At 37.2% G+C, this 15,336-nt stretch overlaps 1 protein-coding gene across 1 annotated transcript; it reads left to right on the top strand.

The window, feature by feature from the left end:
- The first annotated feature begins 134 nt into the window (after positions 1 to 134).
- On the top strand, positions 135 to 2,862 carry sdf2l1 (stromal cell-derived factor 2-like 1). The gene is made up of 3 exons (XM_058635094.1): positions 135 to 408; positions 1,911 to 2,107; positions 2,256 to 2,862. The coding sequence occupies exons 1-3, from the start codon at positions 234 to 236 to the stop codon at positions 2,532 to 2,534; spliced, it is 651 nt and encodes a 216-aa protein (XP_058491077.1). The 5' UTR covers positions 135 to 233; the 3' UTR covers positions 2,535 to 2,862.
- The last annotated feature ends 12,474 nt before the right edge of the window (positions 2,863 to 15,336 follow it).

The raw sequence follows: 15,336 nt of genomic DNA, 5'->3' as shown, positions 1-15,336 counted from the left end.
CATTTTTCACTTTTTTTCACTAATTTTTTCATACGTCATGACAGCGGCGGTCACCGGGATACTTCCGGGTTATTCTTTTTTTTTTGGACCAATCACACGTCGACATCTACTTCCTCGGGTTCGGACCTGTCAGGCTGTGATTGGTCGCAGGCAGCGGAGGCGTTTGAAAGAGTCGCCGCTGTCAGGGAGTGCGTGTTCCGCCGCTGCTGTGATGACAATAGTGCCGTAGAGAGATGGAGCTAAACCCCGGTGTCGTGTTGAGGTTCCTGCCGCTGCTCCTGTGCGTGTTGTGCCGCTGTGAGTCCAGAGAGTCCGAGCACAACACGGTGACCTGCGGCTCCCTGCTCAAGCTGCTCAACACCAGGCACAACGTCCGCCTGCATTCTCACGATGTCAAATATGGCTCAGGTGAGTTCACTTCCTCCCTACCACACTGTGTCACACACACACACACACACACACGTCAATGACACATGCCAACATTTAGTCAAAAATGGACACAATTTAATCTCCTTTCTGCTCCTTTGTCTGATAACAAAACACAAACACGAGCCTCCTCTGTGTTCCTTAGTGACAGTGGCGTACACAGACTTTGTGTGGCTCAGATGCTCAAGTGTTAACAGGGCACCTTTCGCATATTTATTAAAGGGATGCATTTTTAAGTTGTGTTTCATTACCCTTAGAAATAAAAAAACAAACCCAAACATCATTATGCTCCCATGAGGTTTTTTATTATGGCCCTTAGGTTGGTTTTCCACTACAAAATAGTACCTACTCAAAGTGGGCGGAGTCATCCCTGCACATGAAACTTTACACGCAACACACACAAACGAGTGACTTGTGACTTGTGAAGCAGTTGTTTCCAGTGTCACTGGATCACTAGAATCAGTTAATTCAAACTATTTACTCAGTGGAAACTCTACTATTGACACAAGGGTTAGACTTGTGTGAAGTGATGTGAAACAATAGTGGTAACAGGAAGTAGCCACATTTTGGCACAGGGGTAGAACAAATGGGGTTTACAGTAAGGATCAGGTAGTGTTCGCACACACACACACACACACACACGGCAGTACCAGATGGCAGCCTCTGTACAGCAAGGCTCTTGCCTAAATTACATATAGCTAATTTTAAAACAATTGTTCAATTATACAAACATATTTATGGCGAGAATATTCAATTTCTCTCAAAAACCCTCTGAAATATTATACACTGTACCTTTAACAAAAGGATCCAACAGTAAAAATCTGCATCCGCATAAGTCTATGAAGATGTCGCTGTTGTTGCCGCTTTATCTGGCCTTTAGAGAACCTTCTGAGCCTGGCCTCAGGTAAACCACTCACTCACCCACACCAAACTCCACAGAGACGTTTGTGTCACTCGTGTAAATCCCAACGGATCACTGAAGTCACAAGATGACACTTGTCTGATGGAGGCAGCAGCGGATCAACAGCTCCTGTGTCATCATGTCAATGTGCTGATTTTCTCTGGACTTTGGTGTAGCAGAGTGAGTGGGTTACAAACTAGATAAACTGCTCTCTGAGTGTTCAGTTACACAGATGAAGAGAGACTGAAAAGTGATACAGGAAGAGCATGTGTGTGTGTGTGTGTGTGTGTGTGGCTCAGAGGCACACAGGAAGAGGGCAAACGCAGTCATGTGACACCTGAGCCGCTCAGAGCTGGTTAGTCCTCGTAATACGATACAATAAAATATCATCATCATAATGATAATAATAATGATAATGTATAAATAAAAAGTAAAAGAAGGAACATTTTTCTGTTGCCTGTATCAGACTGATTAAAGGAAAAGTCCCTCACTTTTTCAAAATAAAAGCACTTTTTGCTGGTTGGTTTTGTACTTTCTGATGTTGTTTTTGTGTGTGTGTGTGTGTGTGTGTGTGTGTGTGTAGGCAGTGGTCAGCAGTCTGTGACCGGTGTGGAAAACGCCGATGACGCCAACAGCTACTGGCAGATTCGCGGGAAGCCGAACCGCCCGTGTCAGCGCGGCGTGGCCGTCAAGTGTGGCGAGGGGATCCGCATCACACACATGAAGACCGGCCGGAACCTGCACACACACCACTTCAGCTCTCCACTGTCCAACAACCAGGTCAGAGACAAACACACACACACACACACACACACACAACCAGGTCAGACAAACGTGTCGTCTGCGATGCGTTCGATGTTAAATTATGTTAATTAGAGTGAAAATAAATGAATGAATGATCCTTTTTTCCCCCTTCTGTTCCCGTCAGGAGGTCAGCGCCTTCGGGGAGAACGGCGAGGGCGACGACCTGGACGTGTGGTCGGTGCAGTGCGACGGCATCCACTGGGAGCGCGACGACGCCGTGCGCTTCAAGCACGTGGGCACCGACGTGTTCCTGAGCGTGACGGGCGAACAGTACGGACACCCCATCCGCGGCCAGCGCGAGGTCCACGGCATGAGCTCGCCCGGCCCGCACAACTGGTGGCGAGCCATGGAGGGCGTGTTCATCCAGCCCAGCCAGGAGCTGCAGCGTCACGACGAGCTGTGATGACACACGGATCATGTGACGCCTGGACTTGTGTGTGTGTGTGTGCGAATGAATGAATGAATGAAGAGTCTGTGGAGGTTTTCCAGTTCAAATGGACCAAAACAACATGAATGAATGATGGAAAAACGTGAAGAACTCAGGGTGTTTGGAGACAAAGGGGGCGGGGTTTTACGTTCCTTATCGCTTGACGACAATTAGTGATACTGTACGTAGAGAATCCAAACGGTGTATATACTGTTTTCTTTCATTAGAGACGCAACATTGAAGCTAAAATGACCAACTGGATTAATCACTGAAATTGACAAATAAAGGTTAATATATACATACATATACAGTGTGTTGGGACTGTTTTACATTCCTATTCATTCATATATTTAGAATATATATCCTCATTTCTCAGTCTACAACTACATTTCCTGCTTAATCTCAGTCTTTTTCAGGCTGGAAACTGAAGTTTGTGAACTGCACCAAAGCCCATTGAGAAAATCACAGCCCACAATTAGTGTGTTATACGTTGTAGATCCACTGCTGCCTCCGTCACTGAGTTCAAATGTGTTATCTTGTGACTTTGGCATTTGAAATCCGTTGTTCCTGTGAATCTAAATGACGCAAAGTGACCACACGAGGCAGCAGTGGACCAGCAGCACCTGTGTACCCTGTGAGCTAAAATCACTGATTTTCTCTATGGAGTTTGGTGTGGGAGAGTGAGAGGTTTACAAACTCCCACGTTTTTGTGTAAAAAAATCTGTCAAACAGCAAAAATAGATCCGTTAACATCTTCTAAAGACTTCTCTTGTCTGTCAACACCTCAACAACCACAGTGCAAAAAAAACCTGGATTATCTCTTAGCTGAGCCGAGCGTCCACTGGCTGCTGCTGCTGCAGCTCACTGTTCTGTCCAGCAGATGGCGCCAAGATCCCATATAAATTTCCGCAGCTGTGATGAGCGTGTTCTCCATCGTGTCTGCTCTCCTCAGCACCACCTCTGCTTCTCTGAGGTACGTGTGTGTAATCAATAACAACGTGGTATTTCTGTGTAAACTCAGACAAACTGCACTTTTGATGATTGTCCATCTTTATGGTCAAAATCACTGCCTGATGTTTTTAATATTACATATATTACTTTTCAAACCAAACAATTATTTGGAGGCTGTATTACATGGCATCTGGTGGCACGTGGGGGCCAAACTGGCACACCAGTGTTCACATCAGCTTCTTAAATGTTAATATTTTCTGGTTTCTGTGATTTTTGTTATGTTTTTCATCATTTTAAACATATTTTAACTCCGTGATATCTTTTTCTCACCATTAAATAGCATTTTTCAGCTGGAAACTGAAGTTTGTAAACCACTCACTCTCCCACACCAAACCCCATAGAAAAATCAGTGATTTTAACATCATATCACACAGGAGTTGTTGATCCACTGCTGCCTCTATCACTAAGTTCAAATCTCTTATTTTGTCACTTCGGCTTTTGAAATCCTTTGTTGAGATTTACCTCAGTGGCACAAAGTGACCACACGAGGCAGCAATAGACCAGCAGCTCCTGTGTCCCAGTGAGCTATAATCTGTGTTTTTCTCTATGAGGTTTGGTGTGGGAGAGTGAGTGGTTTACAAACGTCAGTTTCCAGCTAATATCCAGTGTCTTATCATGAGATAAAATATTTAATATATTTTTAGGATATCATAGACTTGAATTTAATAGATTATTAAGTCATTAAATCTATTTTTCCTTCTGTGTTAATGTTGTGTCACCCCGGACTCTCCCTTTAATGGTGGTGGAGGTGGGGGGGTGCAGAGGAAATGTAACCTCCCTCCTCAGCAGGAAGTGCTGTGTTGTTGTTCCATCCCCTCTGTTTCACTGAGGGGGGCGGGGCCAGTGATGTCACAGATGATTGACAGCGTGAGGCAGTGCTCCTCAGGCCTTTATTCACTGTCTTCTTTATCTGCCATTTTCAAGCCAAATATGACACAGAGTAGGTGAAAATACCCATTATATTAATTATAATCTTGTTATTAATATTATAGTATTTTGTCATTTTGTTATAAACCCTACAATTGATTTTTATATATATTTTACCCCCAAAAAACAAATTGTATAATCCTTTAACCATGCCAAAACTCATTTCATCAAAATAAAATTGTTTAGAGTTAAAAAAATTTTTTTCCAGTTACACAATCGGGTGAAATCAATGTCGATGATGTGTCAAAAAACACAATCTTGTTTTGTTCAGTCCTGAAAAAGAATTTCAGTTTGTTTTGTTTTTCTTTTTATAAACAGCGGAATCACAGGAAACAAACTTTCAGCTGCTTTTTACATTGTTACACCTGTGAGACCCCGCCCACTTTCATCTTCATCTTCATCTTCATCATCATCATCATCACAGGCTCTGAAGAATAAAAACAACTTCAAAATTTTTCACGCAGCTTCACTTTATTGAGAGAAATCACCACAAAAACAACACAGAGACATGGTGGTGCGTTCAGGTGCAGAGTGAGAGGGTGAGGCTCATCTGACTGATGCCCTTTCATTATTGCACTGCTTGCTGCGTCTCCCACAGTAGTGCAACAGGGAAAGAGTGTGAGGCAGAGAGCGATGTAAAAACAGGCCAACATCAAACAAGTTTTTATTTAAATAAGACGTAGAAACAGGTCAGAGAAAACAAATGGTCTTAGGACGACATAGTATACAAAGACTTTTTTTACTGATTTTGGACGACATACTAACCTATGACTTTTTTGACCGATTTTGGACGACATACTAACCTATGACTTTTTTGACCGATTTTGGACGACATACTAACCTATGACTTTTTTGACGGATTTTGGACGACATACTAACCTATGACTTTTTTGACCGATTTTGGACGACATACTATACTATGACTTTTTTGACCAATTTTGGACGACATACTATACTATGACTTTTTTGACAGATTTTGGACGACATACTAACCTATGACTTTTTTGACAGATTTTGGACGACATACTAACCTATGACTTTTTTGACCGATTTTGGACGACATACTAACCTATGACTTTTTTGACCGATTTTGGACGACATACTAACCTATGACTTTTTTGACGGATTTTGGACGACATACTAACCTATGACTTTTTTGACCGATTTTGGACGACATACTATACTATGACTTTTTTGACCAATTTTGGACGACATACTATACTATGACTTTTTTGACAGATTTTGGACGACATACTAACCTATGACTTTTTTGTCACATTTTGGACGTCATACTATACTATGACTTTTTTGTCACATTTTGGAAGACATACTATACTATGACTTTTTTGACCGATTTTTGACGACATACTATACTATGACTTTTTTGACCGATTTTGGACGTCATACTATACTATGACTTCTTTGTCACATTTTGGAAGACATACTATACTATGACTTTTTTGACCGATTTTTGACGACATACTATACTATGACTTTTTTGACCGATTTTGGACGTCATACTATACTATGACTTTTTTGTCACATTTTGGACGACATACTATACTATGACTTTTTTGACCGATTTTTGACGACATACTATACTATGACTTTTTTGTCACATTTTGGACGACATACTATACTATGACTTTTTTGACCAATTTTGGACGACATACTATACTATGACTTTTTTGACCGATTTTGGACGACATACTAACCTATGACTTTTTTGTCACATTTTGGACGACATACTATACTATGACTTTTTTGTCACATTTTGGACGACATACTATACTATGACTTTTTTGACAGATTTTGGACGACATACTATACTATGACTTTTTTGACCGATTTTGGACGTCATACTATACTATGACTTTTTTGTCATATTTTGGACGACATACTATACTATGACTTTTTTGACCGATTTTTGACGACATACTATACTATGACTTTTTTGTCACATTTTGGACGACATACTATACTATGACTTTTTTGACCGATTTTGGACGACATACTAACCTATGACTTTTTTGACCAATTTTGGACGACATACTATACTATGACTTTTTTGACCGATTTTGGACGACATACTATACTATGACTTTTTTGACCGATTTTTGACGACATACTACACTATGACTTTTTTGACCGATTTTGGATAACATACTAACCTATGACTTTTTTATCACATTTTGGACGTCATACTAACCTATGACTTTTTTGTCACATTTTGGACGACATACTATACTATGACTTTTTTGTCACATTTTGGACGTCATACTATACTATGACTTTTTTGTCACATTTTGGACGACATACTATACTATGACTTTTTTGACCGATTTTTGACGACATACTATACTATGACTTTTTTGACCGATTTTGGACGTCATACTATACTATGACTTTTTTGTCACATTTTGGACAACATACTAACCTATGACTTTTTTGTCACATTTTGGACGACATACTAACCTATGACTTTTTTGACCGATTTTGGACATCATACTATACTATGACTTTTTTGTCACATTTTGGACGACATACTATACTATGACTTTTTTGACCGATTTTTGACGACATACTACACTATGACTTTTTTGACCGATTTTGGATAACATACTAACCTATGACTTTTTTATCACATTTTGGACGTCATACTAACCTATGACTTTTTTGTCACATTTTGGACGACATACTATACTATGACTTTTTTGTCACATTTTGGACGTCATACTATACTATGACTTTTTTGTCACATTTTGGAAGACATACTATACTATGACTTTTTTGACCGATTTTTGACGACATACTATACTATGACTTTTTTGACCGATTTTGGACGACATACTATACTATGACTTTTTTGACCGATTTTGGATAACATACTAACCTATGACTTTTTTGTCACATTTTGGACGACATACTATACTATGACTTTTTTGTCACATTTTGGACGACATACTATACTATGACTTTTTTGTCACATTTTGGACGTCATACTATACTATGACTTTTTTGTCACATTTTGGAAGACATACTATACTATGACTTTTTTGACCGATTTTTGACGACATACTATACTATGACTTTTTTGACCGATTTTGGACGTCATACTATACTATGACTTTTTTGTCACATTTTGGACAACATACTAACCTATGACTTTTTTGTCACATTTTGGACGACATACTATACTATGACTTTTTTGACCGATTTTTGACGACATACTATACTATGACTTTTTTGTCACATTTTGGACGACATACTAACCTATGACTTTTTTGACCGATTTTGGACGACATACTAACCTATGACTTTTTTGACCGATTTTGGACGACATACTAACCTATGACTTTTTTGACCGATTTTGGACGACATACTATACTATGACTTTTTTGACGGATTTTGGACGACATACTAACCTATGACTTTTTTGACCGATTTTGGACGACATACTATACTATGACTTTTTTGACCGATTTTGGACGACATACTAACCTATGACTTTTTTGACCGATTTTGGACGACATACTAACCTATGACTTTTTTGACCGATTTTGAACGACATACTAACCTATGACTTTTTTGACCGATTTTGGACGACATACTAACCTATGACTTTTTTGACCGATTTTGGACGACATTCTATACTATGACTTTTTTTGACCAATTTTGGACGACATACTAACCTATGACTTTTTTGTCACATTTTGGACGTCATACTATACTATGACTTTTTTGACGGATTTTGGACGACATACTAACCTATGACTTTTTTGATGGATTTTGGACGACATACTAACCTATGACTTTTTTGACCGATTTTGGACGACATACTATACTATGACTTTTTTGACCAATTTTGGACGACATGCTATACTATGGTGTTTTGGTGTCATCTAGGACAACATACAATGGCTTTCGTCCAAAGGGTTGGTCTATTGGTTAGTACTCTTACCTTTAACACAAAAGATCCGGGGTCAAGCCCTGGTTGGAACAAGTGCCCTCTACAATACTGAGATTTGTTTGTGTCATGTTGGACGACATACTATACTATGACTATTTTGGACGACATACTAACCTATGACTTTTTTGTCATATTTTGGACGACATACTATACTATGACTTTTTTGACCGATTTTTGACGACATACTATACTATGACTTTTTTGTCACATTTTGGACGACATACTATACTATGACTTTTTTGACCGATTTTGGACGACATACTAACCTATGACTTTTTTGACCAATTTTGGACGACATACTATACTATGACTTTTTTGACCGATTTTGGACGACATACTAACCTATGACTTTTTTGTCACATTTTGGACGACATACTATACTATGACTTTTTTGTCACATTTTGGACGACATACTATACTATGACTTTTTTGTCACATTTTGGACGACATACTATACTATGGCTTTTTTGTCACATTTTGGACGTCATACTATACTATGACTTTTTTGTCACATTTTGGAAGACATACTATACTATGACTTTTTTGACCGATTTTTGACGACATACTATACCATGACTTTTTTGACCAATTTTGGACGTCATACTAACCTATGACTTTTTTGTCACATTTTGGACGACATACTATACTATGACTTTTTTGTCACATTTTGGACGACATACTATACTATGACTTTTTTGACACATTTTGGACAACATATTATACTATGACTTTTTTGTAACATTTTGGACGACATACTATACTATGACTTTTTTGACCGATTTTTGACGACATACTACACTATGACTTTATTGACCGATTTTGGATAACATACTAACCTATGACTTTTTTGTCACATTTTGGACGACATACTATACTATGACTTTTTTGTCACATTTTGGACGACATACTATACTATGACTTTTTTGTCACATTTTGGACGTCATACTATACTATGACTTTTTTGTCACATTTTGGAAGACATACTATACTATGACTTTTTTGACCGATTTTTGACGACATACTATACTATGACTTTTTTGACCGATTTTGGACGTCATACTATACTATGACTTTTTTGTCACATTTTGGACAACATACTAACCTATGACTTTTTTGTCACATTTTGGACGACATACTATACTATGACTTTTTTGACCGATTTTGGACGTCATACTATACTATGACTTTTTTGTCACATTTTGGACAACATACTAACCTATGACTTTTTTGACCGATTTTTGACGACATACTATACTATGACTTTTTTGACCGATTTTGGACGACATACTAACCTATGACTTTTTTGTCACATTTTGGACGACATACTATACTATGACTTTTTTGACCGATTTTGGACGACATACTAACCTATGACTTTTTTGTCACATTTTGGACGACATACTATACTATGACTTTTTTGTCACATTTTGGACGACATACTATACTATGACTTTTTTGTCACATTTTGGACGACATACTATACTATGACTTTTTTGACACATTTTGGACAACATACTATACTATGACTTTTTTGACCGATTTTTGACGACATACTATACTATGACTTTTTTGAACGATTTTGGACGACATACTAACCTATGACTTTTTTGTCACATTTTGGACGACATACTATACTATGACTTTTTTGACGACATACTATACTATGACTTTTTTGACCGATTTTGGACGACATACTAACCTATGACTTTTTTGTCACATTTTGGACGACATACTATACTATGACTTTTTTGTCACATTTTGGACGACATACTATACTATGACTTTTTTGACACATTTTGGACGACATACTATACTATGACTTTTTTGACAGATTTTGGACGACATACTAACCTATGACTTTTTTGTCACATTTTGGACGATATACTAACCTATGACTTTTTTGACGGATTTTGGACGACATACTAACCTATGACTTTTTTGACGGATTTTGGACGACATACTAACCTATGACTTTTTTGACCGATTTTGGACGACATACTATACTATGACTTTTTTGACCAATTTTGGACGACATACTAACCTATGACTTTTTTGTCACATTTTGGACGTCATACTATACTATGACTTTTTTGACGGATTTTGGACGACATACTATACTATGACTTTTTTGACCGATTTTGGACGACATACGACATACTAACCTATGACTTTTTTGACCGATTTTGGACGACATACTAACCTATGACTTTTTTGTCACATTTTGGACGTCATACTATACTATGACTTTTTTGACGGATTTTGGACGACATACTATACTATGACTTTTTTGACCGATTTTGGACGACATACGACATACTAACCTATGACTTTTTTGACCAATTTTGGACGACATGCTATACTATGGTGTTTTGGTGTCATCTAGGACAACATACAATGACTTTCGTCCACAGGGTTGGTCTATTGGTTAGTACTCTTACCTTTAACACAAAAGATCCGGGGTCAAGCCCTGGTTGGAACAAGTGCCCTCTACAATACTGAGATTTGTTTGTGTCATGTTGGACGACATACTATACTGTGACTTTTTTGACCGATTTTGGACGACATACTATACTATGACTTTTTTGTCACATTTTGTACGTCATACTTTACTATGACTTTTTATGTCACATTTTGGACGACATACTATACTATGACTTTTTTGTCACATTTTGGACGACATACTATACTATGACTTTTTTGTCACATTTTGGACGACATACTATACTATGACTTTTTTGTCACATTTTGGACGTCATACTATACTATGACTTTTTTGTCACATTTTGGAAGACATACTATACTATGACTTTTTTGACCGATTTTGACGACATACTATACTATGACTTTTTTGACCGATTTTGGACGACATACTAACCTATGACTTTTTTGTCACATTTTGGACGACATACTATACTATGACTTTTTTGACCGATTTTGGACGACATACTAACCTATGACTTTTTTGTCACATTTTGGACGACATACTATACTATGACTTTTTTGTCACATTTTGGACGACATACTATACTATGACTTTTTTGTCACATTTTGGACGACATACTATACTATGACTTTTTTGACACATTTTGGACAACATACTATACTATGACTTTTTTGACCGATTTTTGACGACATACTATACTATGACTTTTTTGAACGATTTTGGACGACATACTAACCTATGACTTTTTTGTCACATTTTGGACGACATACTATACTATGACTTTTTTGACGACATACTATACTATGACTTTTTTGACCGATTTTGGACGACATACTAACCTATGACTTTTTTGTCACATTTTGGACGACATACTATACTATGACTTTTTTGTCACATTTTGGACGACATACTATACTATGACTTTTTTGACACATTTTGGACGACATACTATACTATGACTTTTTTGACAGATTTTGGACGACATACTAACCTATGACTTTTTTGTCACATTTTGGACGATATACTAACCTATGACTTTTTTGACGGATTTTGGACGACATACTAACCTATGACTTTTTTGACGGATTTTGGACGACATACTAACCTATGACTTTTTTGACCGATTTTGGACGACATACTATACTATGACTTTTTTGACCAATTTTGGACGACATACTAACCTATGACTTTTTTGTCACATTTTGGACGTCATACTATACTATGACTTTTTTGACGGATTTTGGACGACATACTATACTATGACTTTTTTGACCGATTTTGGACGACATACGACATACTAACCTATGACTTTTTTGACCGATTTTGGACGACATACTAACCTATGACTTTTTTGTCACATTTTGGACGTCATACTATACTATGACTTTTTTGACGGATTTTGGACGACATACTATACTATGACTTTTTTGACCGATTTTGGACGACATACGACATACTAACCTATGACTTTTTTGACCGATTTTGGACGACATACTATACTATGACTTTTTTGACCAATTTTGGACGACATACTAACCTATGACTTTTTTGACCGATTTTGGACGACATACTATACTATGACTTTTTTGACCAATTTTGGACGACATACTAACCTATGACTTTTTTGTCACATTTTGGACGTCATACTATACTATGACTTTTTTGACGGATTTTGGACGACATACTAACCTATGACTTTATGACGGATTTTGGACGACATACTAACCTATGACTTTTTTGACCGATTTTGGACGACATACTATACTATGACTTTTTTGACCAATTTTGGACGACATGCTATACTATGGTGTTTTGGTGTCATCTAGGACAACATACAATGACTTTCGTCCACAGGGTTGGTCTATTGGTTAGTACTCTTACCTTTAACACAAAAGATCCGGGGTCAAGCCCTGGTTGGAACAAGTGCCCTCTACAATACTGAGATTTGTTTGTGTCATGTTGGACGACATACTATACTGTGACTTTTTTGACCGATTTTGGACGACATACTATACTATGACTTTTTTGTCACATTTTGTACGTCATACTTTACTATGACTTTTTATGTCACATTTTGGACGACATACTATACTATGACTTTTTTGTCACATTTTGGACGACATACTATACTATGACTTTTTTGTCACATTTTGGACGACATACTATACTATGACTTTTTTGTCACATTTTGGACGTCATACTATACTATGACTTTTTTGTCACATTTTGGAAGACATACTATACTATGACTTTTTTGACCGATTTTGACGACATACTATACTATGACTTTTTTGACCGATTTTGGACGTCATACTATACTATGACTTTTTTGTCACATTTTGGACAACATACTAACCTATGACTTTTTTGTCACATTTTGGACGACATACTATACTATGACTTTTTTGACCGATTTTGGACGACATACTATACTATGACTTTTTTGTCACATTTTGGACGACATACTAACCTATGACTTTTTTGACCGATTTTGGACGACATACTAACCTATGACTTTTTTGACCGATTTTGGACGACATACTAACCTATGACTTTTTTGACCGATTTTGGACGACATACTATACTATGACTTTTTTGACGGATTTTGGACGACATACTAACCTATGACTTTTTTGACCGATTTTGGACGACATACTATACTATGACTTTTTTGACCGATTTTGGACGACATACTAACCTATGACTTTTTTGACCGATTTTGGACGACATACTATACTATGACTTTTTTGACCAATTTTGGACGACATACTAACCTATGACTTTTTTGTCACATTTTGGACGTCATACTATACTATGACTTTTTTGACGGATTTTGGACGACATACTATACTATGACTTTTTTGACAGATTTTGGACGACATACTAACCTATGACTTTTTTGACCGATTTTGGACGACATACTAACCTATGACTTTTTTGTCACATTTTGGACGACATACTATACTATGACTTTTATGACTGATTTTGGACGACATACTATACTATGACTTTTTTGACCGATTTTGGACGACATACTAACCTATGACTTTTTTGTCACATTTTGGACGACATACTTTACTATGACTTTTTTGTCACATTTTGGACGACATACTATACTATGACTTTTTTGTCACATTTTGGACGTCATACTATACTATGACTTTTTTGTCACATTTTGGACGACATACTATACTATGACTTTTTTGTCACATTTTGGACGACATACTATACTATGACTTTTTTGACAGATTTTGGACGACATACTAACCTATGACTTTTTTGTCACATTTTGGACGATATACTAACCTAAGACTTTTTTGACCGATTTTGGACGACATACTAACCTATGACTTTTTTGACCGATTTTGGACGACATACTAACCTATGACTTTTTTGTCACATTTTGGACGACATACTATACTATGACTTTTTTGTCACATTTTGGACGACATACTATACTATGACTTTTTTGACAGATTTTGGACGACATACTAACCTATGACTTTTTTGTCACATTTTGGACGTCATACTATACTATGACTTTTTTGTCACATTTTGGACAACATACTATACTATGACTTTTTTGACCGATTTTGGACGACATGCTAACATATGACTTTTTTGACCAATTTTGGATGACATACTATACTATGACTTTTGACAGATTTTGGACGTCTTACTATACTATGACTTTTGACAGATTTTGGACGTCATACTATACTATGACTTTTCTGACCGATTTTGGACGACATACTAACATATGTCTTTTTTTGACCAATTTAGGACGACATACTATACTATGACTTTTTTGTCACATTATGGAAGACATACTATACTATGACTTTTTTGTCACATTTTGGACGACATACTATACTATGACTTTTTTGTCACATTTTGGACGTCATACGACTTTTTTGACCGATTGTGGACGACATACTATACTATGACTTTTTTGTCACATTATGGAAGACATACTATACTATGACTTTTTTGTCACATTTTGGACAACATACTATACTATGACTTTTTTGTCACATTTTGGACGTCATACTAACCTATGACTTTTTTTGACCGATTTTGAACGTCATACTATACTATGACTTTTGACCAGTTTTGGACGACATACTATACTATGACTTTTTTGACCGATTTTGGAGGACATACTATACTATGACTTTTTTTCAAATTTTGGACAACATACTAAACAATGACTTCAGTTTCACCATTTATTCACCGTCAGTTCAGCAGCAGCAGTAGCAGAGAAGAACCTCAGTGACATCAGAAGAAGAAGATGAGCATGCCTCAGAGACCAGACCCTATAAGCAATATTGCACTACTGTGTGAAGTGAAGCGGAAGCAGAGGCAACATTGATAGGGTCTCGTCTGCTGAGGTCAACGAGGATGACACTCGCCGGTGATTCTTTTCA

This window comes from Solea solea, chromosome 8, assembly GCF_958295425.1.
Source record: "Solea solea chromosome 8, fSolSol10.1, whole genome shotgun sequence".
Taxonomy (NCBI): Eukaryota; Metazoa; Chordata; class Actinopteri; order Pleuronectiformes; family Soleidae; genus Solea; species Solea solea.
Note: the sequence above shows the minus strand (reverse complement) of the source record. Positions and strands in the feature narration are given on the sequence as shown.